The sequence below is a fragment of the Myxine glutinosa genome, chromosome 9 (genome assembly GCF_964187855.1).
Source record: "Myxine glutinosa chromosome 9, kmMyxGlut1.1, whole genome shotgun sequence".
NCBI lineage: Eukaryota > Metazoa > Chordata > Myxini > Myxiniformes > Myxinidae > Myxine > Myxine glutinosa.
Genome location: NC_136269.1, coordinates 58,395,176 through 58,413,477, shown reverse-complemented (window position 1 = coordinate 58,413,477; position 18,302 = coordinate 58,395,176). Strand labels below are relative to the sequence as shown.

Here is an 18,302-nt window from a genome sequence, read left to right as displayed (position 1 = left end):
ACACTGTCAAACATTTTCCAGAAGAAATCATTTACGAGTGTAGCATTATTATTATCCACAGCCTTAGTGAATTTAAATTTACACAGCAAGAAACTATCAGCTATATTCAAGTAAGTTTGTTGATTATTTATTTCAAAACTTTTTGTTCCGTTTGAATTCCAGTCTGTTCCTGTTATAGCATTTACCTTAAAATAGTCTTCCTTTTTAGTGGAGTTTGAAATGATAATCGTATCATCCAAATCATAGATACTATCAATTGCTTCCATACTTGAATTTATATAGCATTAAAATTGTTGAAACCCTGACCCAAGTATTTTAATGATTTTTTGTCGTTCTTGTGAAGATAGTTGAGTTTTACCTTTTTTATTTCTTTGATTGCTTGTAATTTATGAGACTCCTTTTGAGCATCTTTTATACTCTTTATAGCACCCGCAACTGAACCCACGGCAGAAGCAGTTGAACTAATTAGGTCTTTATGTTTAAGGATGGTTGAACCAATACCCATTAGAGTATCAATTATCCCATCTCCTTTATTTCGAAATTGATGACCTACACCTCGTTGTCTCTTAGGTTTATAGTATCCTCTCCCAAGAAACATACCTTCACCCTTATAGTATGGTGAAAGGTACATGCCCTCCCCTGTAATTATTTTATATTTTCCCAACTCGTGTTTTCTCACAATAACCATTATTTATTTATTGAAAAACTTCACGTAGGTGAATTCTGATGGATATAATTTCATCATTAAAGGATATCATACGATTATCTTGGTCGGTTATCCTAAAATTTACTCTGTATATGGTTTTTCCTGACACAGGTAAATAGACAAGATTTTTTGGTTCCATATTAAATTTATAACCAATCGGGGTTGAGTATGCACTGAATGAAAATATTGTATTTGTTCTAATTCCATCGTTATAAGCACCATCAATCAAATCACAATGAATTAATACTGAATTTATACCGGAGGATATTTGGATAACATTATCACTGTAAAACGTCCCGTTAGTTTCAATCTTTTTTGAAGAGAAACCCAATAGCTCTCTGAACGAATTTTCAATCGTGAAATCAACTTTATAATTATTTTTAAGCTTAATCGTTGATTTTGAAGTGTGTTTTTGAATATCTATTACCATATTTTTTGGCTCATCACCTTTTTCTTTCATAAGGCGAGAGACTTCTGAAGATATTTGAGAAATCTCGTAAGCTCCGGGTGAAACGGTTATAGTTTTATATCCACTTCCTGGATTATAACTAAACTTGTTGTTTTTCTCTGTGATATTAAAAAGGGTATTGTAAGTTTCCATTGACAACAAAGAAGCCTCATATTCTTTTGTGGGGTCAAGTTGTAGTGGGTAAGGGAATGAAGCTGTGTAATCGCTCGTTGTGAAATTAAAACTAAGAATTGTGCTTCTCATCTTATTTAATATCTAATAAAATATCTTTGTATTGACATTTATTAATTATTTTCATATTCATCAACTGATCTAAAATGGCTGAGAATTCATTAAAACAATTGTTGTTTCCAGCCTTCTTACTACCTAACAACAATAATAGCCTATTAACTAATTGTGATGGGTCATTTGGAAGAAAACTAACACCTGAACCAAGCTTACTTAAAGCATCAATAATATGTTTCTCCTTCTCATTCTTCTTACTTTTACCAGCAACAGAAACTCCATAATCAAGTGCATTTAGCAACTCAATATATACCCTATCTTCCTCTCTTTCCATATCAAGTGGTTCCTCAAAATATTTTGAACCGCTGAATCCGGGGTTTGTTAGAAGAAACATTAATCTTGGAGTTAATTTAACATTTGGTTGAGTAGAACTCAAGAACATCAATTCATCATTAAATATCAATACCTTTTCTTCCACAAGATGAAACACTGCTGGTTCTTCTGTTGGAATGAGACCTGCTCTGGTTTTTGAATGTGCCAAATATTCATTGTTTTGAAGAGCTTCCACTACATAATTATGGGGTTGATTTACCTCCAAGTTTCTGAAATAATTCTTCATCATTATATTCTAATTTTCCAAGTTCTTGTTTTGTTATCTGACTAAAATCTTTGAGCATTTGAAGTTTTTTCGGAGTACATTCTACCGTGGGAACTGTAGGGTGTTGAGTTTTTAAAAGCGGTTGAAAAAATTTCTCTTGTTTTCTTTCAAAGGCTTCTTCACCAGTTAGTTTCTGTCTCCATTTCTTCTTTATCTCTTCCTGTTGTTTTACAACTTTTGAAACCAACTCTTGATGTTCTTTAAACTTTCTTGCTCTTTCTTCGGTATTCATTTTCTGTATTTATTTATTGAAAAATATCATTTAATGAATTGTAAAGGTCAATGGGAAAATTTTCCTTTTCTTCATCATTATAGTAAATGTGTTGAAATAAATCCTTTTCTTTAAATATTTTATCAAATTCTTTATTGGTATTAATACGAGTTGTTATTTCTTCTTCACTAATATTTGTATCTCTGCTTTTCATACGTTTGCGTTGAGTCTCCTCATCGATATCAAAACCGAATGATAAAATCTTAACTCCATCACCACACAAATGTTTAATAATTTGTCTCATTCCTTCAGGATTAGTTTCTAAAATCCCCAGACCATTAGATTTCACTTTATTTAACTCACTCTTACAATGTGAATATTTTGTAGAACCAAGAGAGACCTCCTCAAATATTTGACCTTCGTTCCTCAATCGCATATGTTCCTCCATTGAAATGTAGAAATAATCTTTCCCTTCTACTTCTCCTGGTCGCTTTGCTCTGGTTGTAGTACTCACAAAACGAATCATAGGGTGTTTTTTAAAAAAACTTACAATCTTTTCATTTTTACTATTCAAGAGTTAAGATTTATGAAAGTTCTTTCCTGAAGCAGATTTACCCACAAGATTAATAATAATGGTTATCATTTATATATGTAATTATGTTTAAAATAAAAATACATCCTTTAATATCTCATCTTGTTTCACAACAATATATTTATATTTTCCAATCGTGTGTTTCATATAATTTTCAAATTCTTTTTTACTACATAACGTAGAGCAATTATCTCCAAAAATTATTTACATCTATTGAATTTAACTTAAATAAAATAAAAGTATTGGCATTGTTTCTTATTGAGCGTCGAGAGAGTTGAAAATATGACCGACTAAGATAAATACAATTACAAGAAGAATGTCTCCCTCTTGTATAGTAGCTGTCCATTACTGTTTGGTTTCTCTCATTAACATAATCATCAAAGATGACGAGGTTCTTTTTTGATTTACCTAATCTTGAGGTGAAGGTATATCATCCGTATTATCACTGAGAATACAAGTTATGGGTTTTGGTATCGAATTTGATTTCTGTGTATCACAAAATAATTGTATTATATCTTCAATATTATAATCATTTAGTTTGTTTTGAAGTTTAAATAAACCGATAATGTCTTCCTTTTTAAGACCTGCATTAAAACCCTGTGAGAGTAGTTGATACTCGGGTTGAAAACTAGACTTTGTAAAAATTATTAAATTATCATAATCTAAAAAATTAGGACCAAGGAGCATCTTTAAAAGTAAACAGGTTTTTCCACATCCGCTTGAACCAACTATTAGACATCTCAATGAATTTGGAATGTTTTTATGGTTATTAAATTTTATCTTATTTTCCCAAACGGGTAAAAAATCATTCATTTATATATTTGAAAAACAAGTCATCTAACTTTTTTTGAGCTATTTTAGAAACTCTATATTTTATCCTGAGTTCGGGTTTAATTTCAAAATAATTCATTATTTTATTTATATAGTATCTTGTATTAACATTTCCATTAAAATTATTTTGAATAATAAATATCATTAAACCCTTATACATTTCCTCAATACAAATAGTCTCTTCCCTTGAAAGAAATGGTGTATTATCATCACAATACTTAACATTCATCTCTCTTATTAACCTTGTAAAGTAATTCATTTTTGGTTCTAATTTAAAAGAGTTATATATTTTTTTATTTTTTTTATTATCATTAATTAAAATTAAATCACAGAAAATACCTTGTTTATATGAACCCTCATTATTAAGCCCTATTCTATCACAAGCCAGACAATTCTCTAATTTATCATATGGAGAGTCTGGAAATTCTAAATATCCTTCAGAACTTATCATATTTACATGGTAAATTTTTACTTAAACTAAACGCAAGTTTATTCATTAATAAATACAATGTTTCAAAGCACAAAAGACAAATTTCAATCAATCTCTACTTCGGTGGAAGATATAGAAAAATATGTCAAAGATGTTAAATTGAACAAAGATAAATATGGAAATTTTTGGGTAAAACCAGTTATGGAAAATAACATGAGCCCCTCTATTTCATTTAAAGGAAGAGCTCTAACTATACCTGGAAAGACATCCATTAAAGTAAATCTAACAAAAGTTTCTCCTCTACTCCTGGCAATTTATTCAAAGCTTGAAAAAGTGATCGATCGCAATACTTTGAAAAAGAATGATAAGACCATCAACAATACTCATGGAGAAATTTGTATTTACTTTAATAATCCAAAGGGTGTAGATCTAAGTAAAATGAATGATGTTAATATTTCTGGTGAAATGTCATTTCGTTCTATGATAGTTAGAGATTATTTAAAGTTAACTTTTGACATTAAAAATGTAGAGATTGAATCTGTTAATGAAAGAAAGTATATAGATATTGATGGGAATATTTTTCCTGCTAATTAAATATGAGTCATTACAGCAGTGAAGATTTTACTATTTTATTGAACTCTGACGATAGTGATGATAGTATTTCATTGAACGCGGACGATGGTGATGATAGTATTTCATTGAACTCAGATGATAGTTATGATGCTAATAGTTTGTGCTCAAATGATAGTTATGAGAGTAGCTTTATTGATGACTGAGTATGATTCTGAGTATTCATGTGATAGTTATGACTCAGATGATTCTGAGTGAAAAAGTGTTTTAGTTTAAGTATAGTTTCATATATAAAAAGCCTGTAAAAAGGCACTTTCTACTATAAGTGTTTTACTTTAAGCACAGTTTCATCTTTTAAAAAGCCTCTAAAAAGGTGTTTTACTTTAAGTATAATTTTGCTATATAAATATGATCAAAGCAACGTATTGCGACGTTTGTGAACAAGAATATAAACAATACAAAAGACACCTTAAAACTAACAAACACACATTTAATCTACTTCACCTACTATCTCCTATTCAGAAGGAAACAAAACACTGTTCTGCCTGTAATAAAAATATCCTCAAGAAAGGCTTCGAAATACATCTTAAAACAAATCAACATTTATCAAATTTTATCACAACTAAAAACTCTGATGGTGCATTCAAAGGACATATTAAAATAAGAGTCTTTAACTTCAAACCTCCTGAACCAGAGTCTATAGTTGATGCTGTAGAAATAGTTAAACCTGCTGTTCAAACGTTGATTGAAAAAACACTAAAAGAAATGAAACCACTTAAATTTTATATGGGAGTAAAATTAGAAATGACAAAGGACGAAGGAGTTATAGATACACCATACATGAGAACTGAGCCACACTTTATATCTTCATATCAAGATTTTAAAACATCAGGAGTCTATGATGAACTTATTAAACAAGAGCAAGATGTGGATAATTCAATCGTAGGAAGTGGATTCAATATAGGAAAAATTATTTACATAGACATTCATATTCTTAAATCAGATCCTCTAAAAGCTTCTTCTTACATTGATTTACCCAGTGTTATCAAAAATAGAAAAGCAGTTATCAATATCAAAAATAAAGACAATAAATGTTTTCTCTGGTCTATTCTAGCACACTTACATCCTCCACATTTTCATGATGAAAGAGTATCTCATTATAAAAAATATGAGAATACATTAAATACGAAAGATCTAAAGTTTCCGATGACTTTAAATGATATTCCTAAATTTGAAAAGTTGAATAATTTATCAGTTAATGTTTATGGTCTAACAGAAACAAAGAACATTCAGGTTTTAAAGCTTTCTGACAATTGTAAACAAACTCATATTAATCTTCTATATTTTAATTCAGACGAAAATTCAAATTATACATCCATCAAAGATATTACAAAATTAATAAAACCACAAGTATGTAAAAGAACAAATAAAATATATATTTGTATGCGTTGTCTTAGCTTCTTCCATACACAAGAAAGATTAGATAAACATTCAAATTATTGTGGTGAACATAAATCAACGGTAATCAACATGCCAAAAAAAGGCTCAAAGATCACATTCAAAGATGAAAAGAAAACAATAGAACATCCATTTGTTATATATGCTGATTTTGAAAGTATTTTAGAAAAAATTGATACTGCTTCTCCAGATCCAAAAGAATCATACACAAATAAATATCAAAAACATACTCCTTGTGGTTTTTGTTATATCAAATCATCCGTTGGTGATGAATATAACAAGTTAGAGGTGTATAGAGGCTCAAATACCCCAGAGGAGTTTGTGAAACGACTAGAAAAAGACTGTGTCCGATTAACCAAGATAATGAGAGAAACCAATAAACCAATGTCCTTAACAAGTAAAGAAAAAAGAGAATTTAGACAGCCAAAGGTTGACTGTCATATTTGTGAGAAGAAAATTGGTAAAGGTCTAAAGGTTAGAGACCATTGTCATCTCACTGGTAAATATAGAGGTCCGGCTCATCAAAGTTGTAATATTAATTATCAACTCCCCTCTTTCATTCCTGTCTTTCTTCATAACAACGCTCATTATGATACACATCTATTTATCAAGGAACTCTCAAAGACTTCTGGAAGTATCTCAGCAATTCCAAACACGGATCAGAAATACATTTCATTCACAAAAACAATTCACACATCTCCTATTACTCATATCAGATTTCTTGATACATTTAAATTCATGGCAAGTCCATTGGCTAACTTGGTTCAAAATCTAAAAGAGTTTCCATGTCTTTCAGAGTATTTTTTCGATAAAGATTTTCTAACACAAAAGGGAATTTACCCCTATGACTATATGGACTCATTTGAGAGATTCAATGAAACACAACTTCCTTCAAAAGAAAATTTCTATAACAAATTAAACAACAGTAATATATCTGATAAAGATTATGTACACGCACAAAATGTTTGGGAAAAATATAACATCAAGAATCTTGGCGAGTATCACGATTTGTATCTCAAAACTGATGTGCTTTTATTGGCCGATGTATTTGAAGCCTTTAGATCTGTTTGTCGCACTGGATATGGATTGGATCCTGCTCACTACTACACAGCACCTGGATTGGCCTGGAGTGCGATGTTGAAAATGACAAAACAAGCTTTGGATTTGATAACCGATGTTGATATGCTTTTGATGATTGAAAAGGCAAAAAGAGGTGGAATTTCACAAGTCTGCTCGAGTAGATACGCAAAAGCAAATAACAAATATCTTCCAAATTATGATCCAACGAAAGAGAGTTCTTACTTGATGTACTATGACGCGAACAACCTGTATGGCTGGGCAATGTCTCAGGCTCTTCCTTATGGAAAACTTAGATGGGTAAAGGAAAAAGACTACAAAAACGTTTTACAAGATGTATGTATCTCTACACAAAAAGAATTGGATGAAGAAAAAGTTGGTTATTATTTTGAAGTTGATTTGAAATATCCAGAGGAACTCCATAACCTACACAAAGATCTCCCATTTGCTTGTGAGAAAGAAAGTCCAAAGAAAGAATGGTTGAGTGATTATCAACGATCGTTTGATATAGGTGAATCAACAGAAAAATTACTTACTACATTATATAACAAGAAAAATTATGTTCTACACCAAATAAATTTGCGACAATATTTATCAAAAGGTCTAAGAGTAGAGAAGATCCATAGGGTTCTAAAGTTCAATCAAAGTCATTGGTTAAAGGGGTACATTGATTTTAATACACAAAGAAGAACAGAGTCAAAAACAGATTTTGAGAAAGACTTTTATAAATTGATGAATAATGCGGTCTTTGGTAAGACTATGGAGAATGTGAGGAAAAGACAAAATATCAGACTATCAACATCTTGGGAACAAGCATCAAAATTAATTAATAGACCAAGTTTTACTCGAGCTGAGGTCTTTACTGAGAACTTTTGTGCGATCCATTTGATTAAAGAGAGTATTGAAATGGACAAACCTATTTATATTGGAACATCAATTCTTGATTTATCAAAGTCATTAATGTATGATTACTTTTATAATAACTTGAGGAAGAAATATCAAAATGATGTTAATCTACTTTATATGGATACAGATAGTTTTATTTTGAAAATTAATACCAACGATGTTTATTCAGACATGAAAAGAGACATTAATATCTATGACACGAGTAATTACAGTCCAGAGAGTGAGTTGTTCTCTTCTAAAAATAAAAAGGTGATTGGAAAGTTCAAGGATGAATTAGGAGGAAATGTTATGAGTGAATTTGTGGGATTGAGGTCAAAGGCTTATGCTTATAAATACATTGTGAATAACGTTGAAAAGACTGATAAGAAGTTAAAAGGTGTAAAGAAAAATGTTATTAAAGAAACAATAAACTTTAAGGATTATTATAACTGTTTAACAACAAAGAAAGAAGAGTTTAGAAAGATTAATGGAATAAGAAGTTATAAACATCAATTATATTCAGAAGAGATAAATAAGAAAGCATTAGGAGCTTTTGATAAGAGGTTTATTTTAGAAAATGGAATTGATAGTCTCCCTTATGGTTATATAAGTATATAAGTGATAAGATATATACAAGTGATAAGATATATAAGTGATAAAATATATAAGTGATAAGTTAAAAAGGGGGGTTGGGGATTTTAACGGGCTACCGCCGCCTTTTTTACTATTATATAAATGATAGAACCAAGTATCAACCAGACTAAAGAGTGGAGGTGGAATCAACCTTGGTATATAAATGGAAAACATAATGAATGTGAAAAATATCAAATAGGTATAATTGAAAAGGCAACTGGTAAAAAAGTTCACAAAACAAATAAGAGAATTAATTTAAATACCGGTGAGTTGGGTAAAAAAGATAAAAATATTTTTGAGTGGACGGAAAACTTTGATGGTTGTCAGGAAAATATATACTTTAATTTAAAAATGGTATGTGGGAGAGGAGGCGCTCAGACAAGAACATTGAGGGAGGTTTATCATTTTATTTTAGCTCAGTTAAAATATCTTGATAAAGAACCAAACTCAAACATATTGTTGCGGATATGAGGACTGTATTTTTTTGATTGTGTGTATTATTATTCTTGTTATTCTGCGCCTCCTGCCTCCGGAGCTGTGTCAAGGTCAAAGGGCGTCCCATAATTAGTCCATAAAGCATCCACACTACAGCCAATCATAGAATACCCCTGTTCAATAGTTATATCTTATTATGTGTTTTAGGGTAAGGCTGTGTCTCCCATTAATTGAAATACTCCATTGCACCAGTGAAAGAGATAGATTCCCTTCATTCCCATTCCCAAAAACCTCCATCCCCCCTTTTCGTCTATTGCCATTCGCATTGCCAACTGCATTTTGGGTGGTTTTCTCTTCATCCGCCATTGACCACGAGGCAGGGTTGGGGAAGAAAGGCGGGTCCCCACCTCGTCATAGAGGGGAGGAGTGAGTCAGCCCCACTCAACCAACCACGAACAAGGGGTTGGACTTGGAGAGGGTGTGGAGAGAAACATCGAGGAGGTTCGCGAAGGTTGAGGGGTGGGGCCTATATAACCCGCAGGCAGGGCGTTTCCAAAAAGAGATGAGCCTTTACCGAGAGACGAGAGGGAGTCCAAGGAGTTGAGTCCAACCAAGAAGTCCAGAGTTGAACTGCAGCTCGAGCCACCGCAACTGCATTTGCTGCAGCTGGAGCCACCGAAACTGCAGCCACAGCAGCGTGAGGCCTGGACGGCAGTTTGGAGCAGGGCCGCGAAGGAGCGGCGGCTGCCCACGAGCAGGACCAGTTGGACCTCCCTATCCGGCCAGCCATCCATCTCCCGCCAGTCCTATCATCATTCCCCGCGTGAGTCTGTCCTTGTTTGTTCTGTCCCTGGGTTAATTAAGACTGTAGGTAAGCTATCGTTGCACTGTGTACCTAAACTCGTCTGTAAATAAACGTGACTGCTTTCTTCTTGATTATATGTGTAAATAATAAATCCAATTACTCTTATGTACGTCTTCTTCCTCTTTGTATTCGGTCGCTTTAGAGTTTTCCCGATTGAATAGCGGTGGCGCGATCCGGCCCAAGTTTGGGGCAAATCGGGTATTAATCAAGGAAGCACTGTTCGGTCGCGGTAATACCACCGCTCGGTCAAAATAACATCTTTAACCGCGTCCGTAACAATATTTTTTGTTAATGTATTAGATGGTGAGGAGAGTTGTAGGAGAATTAAATTATTTCCCACACATAAACAAATATTTGTAGGGTCGTTGTTTGAGTGGGTCAAAGATGATTCACCAGATGATATTAAGAGTAAAAGGTTAAAAGGTCCTTAAGGTCAGAAGGATCACAGGTTCACACAGAAGGACCATTGTTTAAGTGGTCTAATGAATAAGGATAACATGTCAAAAGGTTAGAAGGTTCGTAAAGAACAGGGTGAGAGAAATAGAGGTGTTTAGGGACAATGAGGGAGGGGAAAAATTAACATGCAAGTGAATGGGGATTTGGGGTGTCCCAGAACCAACATTATTACACTACTCTCATCTTTTGCGTATCGCACCTGGATTCCTTCCTCATGGTGTCCATCCGATTAGCCATGGTGTCCATTCGATTCATTTGCACCTCCAAGGATGCATTCATTTGGGTTAAGAACAACTCGAGGTTAAACCCTGCTCGCACAACGGGCTCGGCTTCCGCCGCCACGTGCAAGGCGCCGCCATTTTCTCCTTCCCTGCTGCACCCTCATCAACTTCCCCTTCTAATAATTCTTCCTGCTGGTCATGAGTCATTGATTCTTCTACATTTCCTACTCCCACTGGCACGCGGTCGTCTTGGCCAGCCATTGCACGAACTAAAATGTTTTTGCTTTTACCATAAATTTCGTATGCGCTGATAATTTCTGAGTACGTGAAGCGCCCTCCAGGTCCAAATATCCCACTCCTGACACCAATTTGTTGCGGATCTCGAGCTCGTTGACGTACTGAAGGGGGGGTTAAGCCCTGCTCCCCCTCGAGCTTCGGGTCCACGAGGCCGCTACCCACTCTACACTCGTGGGGGCGGATTGCTGAACAATTCCAGCCGCCAAACCCACAGCTAACGCGTGGAAGGGTTTCCGTTCACAACCCGAGTACCTTCGACACACGAGTACCGCGAGAACGGGGGCTGAACCTCACGAGTCACACGGGATGGTACGCCCGAGCAGTTTGTGCGTCGCGTGACTCGTGCCGTTAATCACTTTTAACCCGATCGAGCGGTTTTGGCTTTGACTATTAACTTGGCGAGCGGTAACTCGCGACAACATGGCAAACAAAAAAAATGAAACATGGCTCATTGTAAAGAACTCTCCATGGGGAATAAAATATGTTGAAGATGTCAACAGTGCAGTGCCTTCATTATGACTTGATATATTGACAAGTACAAAACTTCATCCGATCAAGATGAAATTTCTTGATTGTCATCTATGGATAAATTGCTGGAGGAAAAAAATGATGACAATCGTTCACGTGGTTTTGCCGCCATATTTGATTCAACACAAAAGCCTTAAAAACTACTAAAAATACATCCTGGCGAGGGTCTGCAATCTCCGATTGCACTTTCTCGTGACTTTTGTAATGAGAAGTGACTTGGGAAAACACCACGAAAAAAGCCTTGGAAGAACTCCATGGAAGCGACAGGGAGGGTCGTGTTATTAACCCTTGTGGGGTATATAGACTACAGTAGATCTTCGATGATGTGCATTCCTCAAAGTGATAAGCAGACTGATGTCCGAATTCCTCCAAATTTATTTCAGTTTAGTGTTAAATAGCATTATCAAGTGTTTAAAAAGGTAATCAAACATGTTTGTGAATAAAAAATTTTTTACTTCTGGTAGAGGCCGTTGCACCCACAAAAACGGCATGATAAGGTATGTATGTATACATGTTAACATGGCGTTTGTTCAAGGATGAAACAAACACCCTTTGGGGAGGTGGGATATTATTAGTATCAATATTGTTTTGTAAGAATAATTAATATTATGCTATTATCATAGTTTTGTTATTATAAGCTTCCTTGGAAAAACGCCATGATAAATCTATCTTAACATGGATATACACCTCAACACGCAACCCCATTGGTGGGGAAAACCCTCTTGGCAGAAAGAACCCTATGGGAAGGGAGCAAATTAATTTGCGACAACCTTCATTGTGTGGCCCCACCAATGGGGTTGCGTGTTGAGGTGTATATCCATGTTAAGATAGATTTATCATGGCGTTTTTCCAAGGAAGCTTATAATAACAAAACTGGTGTTGGCTTAGCGGCTAGGGTGCCAGCTTAGGATCCTAGGATCCTGGGTTCGAATCCCGGTCGATCGCTGAATTAACGCCAGGGGAGTTGACTCAGCCTGTCATCCTTCCGAGGTCGGCTAATTGAGTACCAGTTCACTGGTAATTCCCTGTTTGTCGTAAAAGGTGACAAACAGGGTTGGCGGCAGGAAGGGCATCCGGCCGTAAAACATTGCTTCAAAAAGGGGACCAACAACAACAAACAACAACAACCACGGTGCCCGAAAAAGGCCAACCCCCGCTTTGCGGGGGAAAATGGCCTCTAAAGGTGGTTCTTCATTGTGTGGCCCTTAGTCCTCCTGTCAAGTTTGGTTGAAATTAGATAAGTAACGACGGAATGTATCGTGGTCAAAAATCATCACACAGACACCAAATTGCGTATTTTAGTACGATTCCATACCCCTGGGCCAATTGTGACAAAATTTGCTCGACCACACCATTGTAACATGCTGTAGGTCAACTTCACAATAAAAAAAATACAATTCTTAATCTAATCAATGTTAATAACAAAAACATAATTCTGCTCTGGATGATTGAGCATCCAGTCGGCGGGGAGAGGGGCGGAGCTTGGCTTACACCTCAGACCTTCCGTGTGGCGCATTTGAAGGGGAATTCTTTGTCGGCAATCTAACCAATTGCATTTAAAGTATTTATATTCCATATGCAGCATGGAAATATACATATATGAAAGAGTCCACAGTCGCCAAGCGACTACACTGAGTGTTAGAAGTCATTGCACAATCCTGTACGGCCTCAAACAAGGAACTGAGGCCACTTGGCCCATCATTGCTGTGGTGCACTCTCGGGTTAATTTTTGCTATATCTTTAAACCTCAATCTTCTTGATGATTTACTCAAGTATAAATAACCCAATACATGTATATGTATGTATGCTGTTTGAAACTTATAGAATCAAAAACGCGTTGGTGGAACAACATCAAATTTTGCACATATGCTCAGGGTGCATGGGATGTATCATCCTAAATAGGGCCACTGAACACAACTGGAGGAAGAGGATATCGACATCACATTTATTTTTTTTTGTATACAAGATCGAGGCTCGTGGAAGACCTATCATTAGCCAATAAAAACATAAACGGACACATAAAACATATAATAAAGGGAGCGGGAGACAAGAGAAGGAAGCACACAAGCACAACAACAGTAGAGAACAGGGACATCGGGAGATCTGTGGGAGGTAGCGGTCTAGGGAGTAGGGGGAAGGTGAAAGTGGCGGGGGGGGGGGGGGGGTGGGAGAGATATAAAACAAATGGACACTAAAAGGACTTCCAGGACAGAAGTCCGTATTTCAAAGAGATGGATCTGGGGTGAATTAACGGGGGAAGAAAAGATCAAGGTTTTGGATGGGGGCAGATAAGAGATGGTGGTGAACCGCTGTTTTAAAGACCTGGAGGGAGGAATGGGATTGAAGAGAGTGAGGGAGTTTGTTCCAGAGGCGGGAGAAAGGGGGAATGAAAGAGTGAAGGTGAGCAGAGAGTCTTGATTTTGGCAGTTTCACCAGAAGAGGGTTGCTGGCAGATCGTGTGCGACCTGAAGGAATATTTGGGGGACAGAGCACAGACAGAGCTGGCTGGGGGAGCTAGGCTGGAGAGGAGTCGGTAGAAGACAAAGACCACCAACCTGCCTGCGGTGAGTGAGTGAAAGGCCCTCAGAGTCAGCTTCATTGCGGGAGATTCCAATGATTAATGAAAGCTTTGGTTTCAACAGTGTGAAGCCGAGCTAGGTGTGAGGCAGGAGTGCCAGCCCAGAAGGGGGAGCAGTACTCCATCAAGCTGCGGATGAAAGCTTTGTATGTGTTGAGGAGTTCAGGTGTACCAAGGAAGGACTTCGCACGACGGAGGATGCCCAGTCGGCGACTGGCTTTGGAGGCCAGCTTGGAAATGTAGTTTTCCCAGGAAAGATCATAGCCGATAGTGAGACCCAAAAGCCTGAGTGACAGGACTTCTGGGAGAGGATTGTTGAGAAAGTAGATGCGAGGGTTTTCCAGACGGTCTTTTTGGAGAGACAAAGTGAGAGTGTGAGATTTGTCAGGATTGAAAGACATGTTCCACTTGTTTGACCAGTTTGTGATTTTTTTTCAGGTCTGCAGAGAGTGAAGAGGCTGCAGACTGCCGATCTGAGGGATGAGGTATGGAGCGGCAGAGAATGGGTCCATCAGCAAAGAGATAGAGAGGATTTTCCAGTCAGAGAGATCATTGATGAAGACCCGAAAAAGCACAGGGCCCAGAACACTGCCTTGAGGAACTCCAGCCTGGAGAGGAAGGGGAGATGAGAGAATTCCATTCAGGGCCACACGTTGACTGCGACCAGTGAGGAAGTCCGCAAGCCTTGCGTGGAGGTTTCCATGGATACCATATGAGCAGAGTTTGAAGAGCAGGGCGGGGTGCCAGACCGTATCGAAGGCACGTGATATGTCAAGAGAGACCTCTGATTTCCTGTTTGGCATTGAGGACCTCCATCCATTGTTGAGACAGCAGAAGCAGCATGTCCAAAGTAGAATGACTTGGTCTGAATCCAAATTGATTATCAGAGAGGAAGGATTTGATATCCGAAGCAATGATAGATTCCATGACTTTGCTGATAATTGGGAGCAGGTTGATTGGTCTGTTTTTGCATCTTTTTTGTGCAAAGCGGTGATGTTGGCTGATTTCCAAGCAGATGGTAGATGACCTTGAGCAAAAGAGAGGGTGAAGAGAACAGAGAGAGGGCGAGATAGAGCGGCAGAGAAGGATTTCAAGACCCGTGGGCTGATGCCGTCTGGTCCAGTTGCAGAATCAGAGTCGAGGTTTGACAGAAACTTCTCCACCTTGTCAGAAGAGAAGGACACAGACTCTAGGAGCAGCTGCGTACGACAGGTTAAGGTTGGTACAGAGAGAGATGGGTTTGGGACACAAGATTTTGAGGCAAACACAGAGTTTCGGCATTCGGCTTTTTCACGTGGAGCCGCTGTGTAGCTGTGTAGCCGTTTGAGGTAAGGAAGGAGATGGATGGGGAACAAACACCAGAAACAGATTTGACCAGACGCCACCAGGATTTGGAGGAGGGAGACAGGTTTGAGAGTTCAGTCTTGAGATTAGATGTACATTTCACACACAAAGGGAGTGTTGGGCATTACTCATACCATACATTTAAAAGACCCACTAATGACAATAATGATTCAACATGAGAAAGGAAAATGGCAGTCAAAGGCAGACAACTGTCCCCAAATTTATTAAATTAGCAGACATCAAGTTAACTTACAGTATGTCAGAGTATTTATGACATCAGTGAATTGACAACTTCGGAATACATATAAAGGTGATTCCAGTATCTATGTTCCTGAAAATGTGACCTGTAAACTACTCGAATGAATAAAGCTCGACAAACAGAGCTCTGTTGATAACTTTAAAGATAAATAAACAAGATACGAATAAAGCTATTTATATAATTATTTACGTTTCACCCCAAACATATCAAATTAGCAAGTAATTGAAGTTGTGGTGGTAATCGTGGTGTCGGCGGGGGAGGGCTTGGTGGGGGATGGGTTGGTGATGATGGTGAGTGATGGTGGGAGATGGAGGGTGTTGATGGTAGATGATGGGAGGTGGTCGATTGTAGATTGTGGAATGCGGTCGATGGTGGGATGACGTAGATGGTGGGATGCATTAGATGGTGGGGCGCGGAAGACGGTGGGGAGCGGAAGACGGCGGGGAGCGGCAGACGGCGGGGAGCGGAAGACGGAGGGGAGCGGAAGACGGAGGGGAGCGGAAGACGGAGGGGAGCGGAAGACGGTGGGGGGGGGGGGGCGGCAGACGGTGGGGGGGGGGGGCGGCAGACGGTGGGAGGAGGTCGACGGTGGTAGATGGTGATGGAATGAGATAGGGTGCGTGACACGGTGGTAGACGGCGACTGTGGGAGCGAGACGGTGATGGTGGGAGAGAGACGGTGGTGACGGTGACGGTGGTGACGGTGACGGTGACGGTGGTGACGGTGACGGTGGTGACGGTGACGGTGGTAGGATGTGAGATGGTGACGGTGGGAGGATGTGAGATGGTGACGGTGGGAGGATGTGGACGGTGGGAGGATGGTGACGGTGGGAGGATGGTGACGGTGGGAGGATGGCGACGGTGGGAGGATGGTGACGGTGGGAGGAAGGTGATCTATGGGAGAAAGGTGATCTATGGGAGAAAGAGAGGAAGTGGTTGGTAGGAGGCAAGGGGATCGGTGGGGAATGGGTCAGTGGGGCAAGGAGTGGGTGGGGCAGGGAGTCGTTGGGCGAGGTGCTGGTGGGGAAGGGTCGGTGGGCGAGGCGCTGGTGGGGAGGGGTCGGTGGGCGAGGTGCTGGTGGGGAGGGGTCGGTGGGCGAGGTGCTGGTGGGGAGGGGTCGGTGGGCGAGGTGCTGGTGGGGAGGGGTCGGTGGGCGAGGTGTCGGTGTGGAGGGGATATATGAGGAAGGAAACAAAATAAGAGAAAAGTACGAGGGGGAATGCAATCAGAATCTCCATTTCAAGATTTGGGAGCAAGATTGAAAAGATCCCTCACCTCCTCTTTCCTCATCACTAGAGCTACTGTCTTCAGAGAGGTGACCGTTGGCATCTCCACCAGTGAGGCTCTTTGTCCCACCACCAGCCCGTCCACACCTCAGCAGCTCACCTCCCTTCTCCATCACAGACGGCATGATTGCCCCACAGACGGGTATCTGCTGTGCGCTGGAGAATGGTTGTGTCGTGGAAGGTGTTAAAGGGAAAGAGATAGCCAGAGAAAACAGATGGAATACAACCAGAGAAGGGAACTCGGGTAACCTCACTACGTGTTACTCCGCCATGGGCAGAGCGGTGATCCGTCTCACCGTCCCTCAAAACTGCCTTTCTCCATCGGGCTAAAGATCTTCCCTACAGTCTTTTCTCTTATAAACTTAGGAATACGTTGACTTTTTCAAATAAATATTTATGATGAAGTGCAAGACATTGGGTTTTAATATAGGGACTATTACGAACAAGCGGAAGGTGCGAAGAGCTCGTCGTGACGCGATATGCGCGCGATGGGGGTGGGGAGGATGCTGTTTGTAGCAAGCTTCACGTGGTGGACGAACGGCAGCTCGGGAGGTGCATCAGTGCACCTTTTATTTATTAACCGTAAACAACACAAACTTTAGCTGTTTATCTTCTATTATTTTTTGAGCTTCAATGAAATAAGCAAAATAACCCAAACCCATTTACAAGGACCATTCTGAGTTCTGACCCATGACGACTTTTAATGATGTCCCCATCCTTTACTTTTAGTTTTACATCAGTCATCACATATCCACGATCACACTTTTCGGTCAATATGAATGCATCATATTTTACTTAAATTATCTGGATTGAAAACTTAATTTCACAAACAGGCGACGTGTATTCAATTGCATGATAGACATAGACCCAAGGCCAACTCTTGTAAAATAGGCCGTAAAATCTCTTTAAATATGCCGTGAGTCCAAATAGTAGTTTGCTTTATAAATCTTTCTCCGAGGCATGACGTTCTCGGATACAGATCCCTCTTGTTGAAATGGCCGCACTAAAATGTGTCAGCTTTCTTTATTCGTCTTGCAATATGATGAAATTATAAGATGTAATTATGAAATAACAAATTCAGAACCGATCACACCACAAAGCAGCTGCGCCTCCTACACCAAATTTCTATATTTAGTAAACCTTACTTGAGAAAATTGCACCTTTACTAATTATTTTGCTCCACGCAGGGCGGCCATGGTAATGTTGTACAAGGCAGTGCCGTGCCCCCCAATAGTCAAAAACGCGCATATGTCGTATTTTTTGCATAAATGTATCTTTGTTGAGAACT

General features: G+C 38.7%; 1 protein-coding gene across 3 annotated transcripts in view; it reads right to left on the bottom strand.

Annotated features, from left to right (window-relative positions):
• The window catches only part of LOC137415993 (REST corepressor 3), a 168,747-nt gene extending 151,246 nt beyond the window's left edge, over nucleotides 1-17,501 (bottom strand). Inside the window, exon 1 of one of the 3 annotated variants that reach the window (XM_078784380.1) lies at nucleotides 17,004-17,501. In XM_078784380.1, the coding sequence (XP_078640506.1) occupies nucleotides 17,004-17,139 (136 nt within the window). In that variant the 5' untranslated portion in view covers nucleotides 17,140-17,501. The remainder of the gene's footprint in view (nucleotides 1-17,003) is intronic. The other 2 variants (XM_068101516.2, XM_068101517.2) reach the window with 2 other exon arrangements.
• Nucleotides 17,502-18,302: the final 801 nt, after the last annotated feature.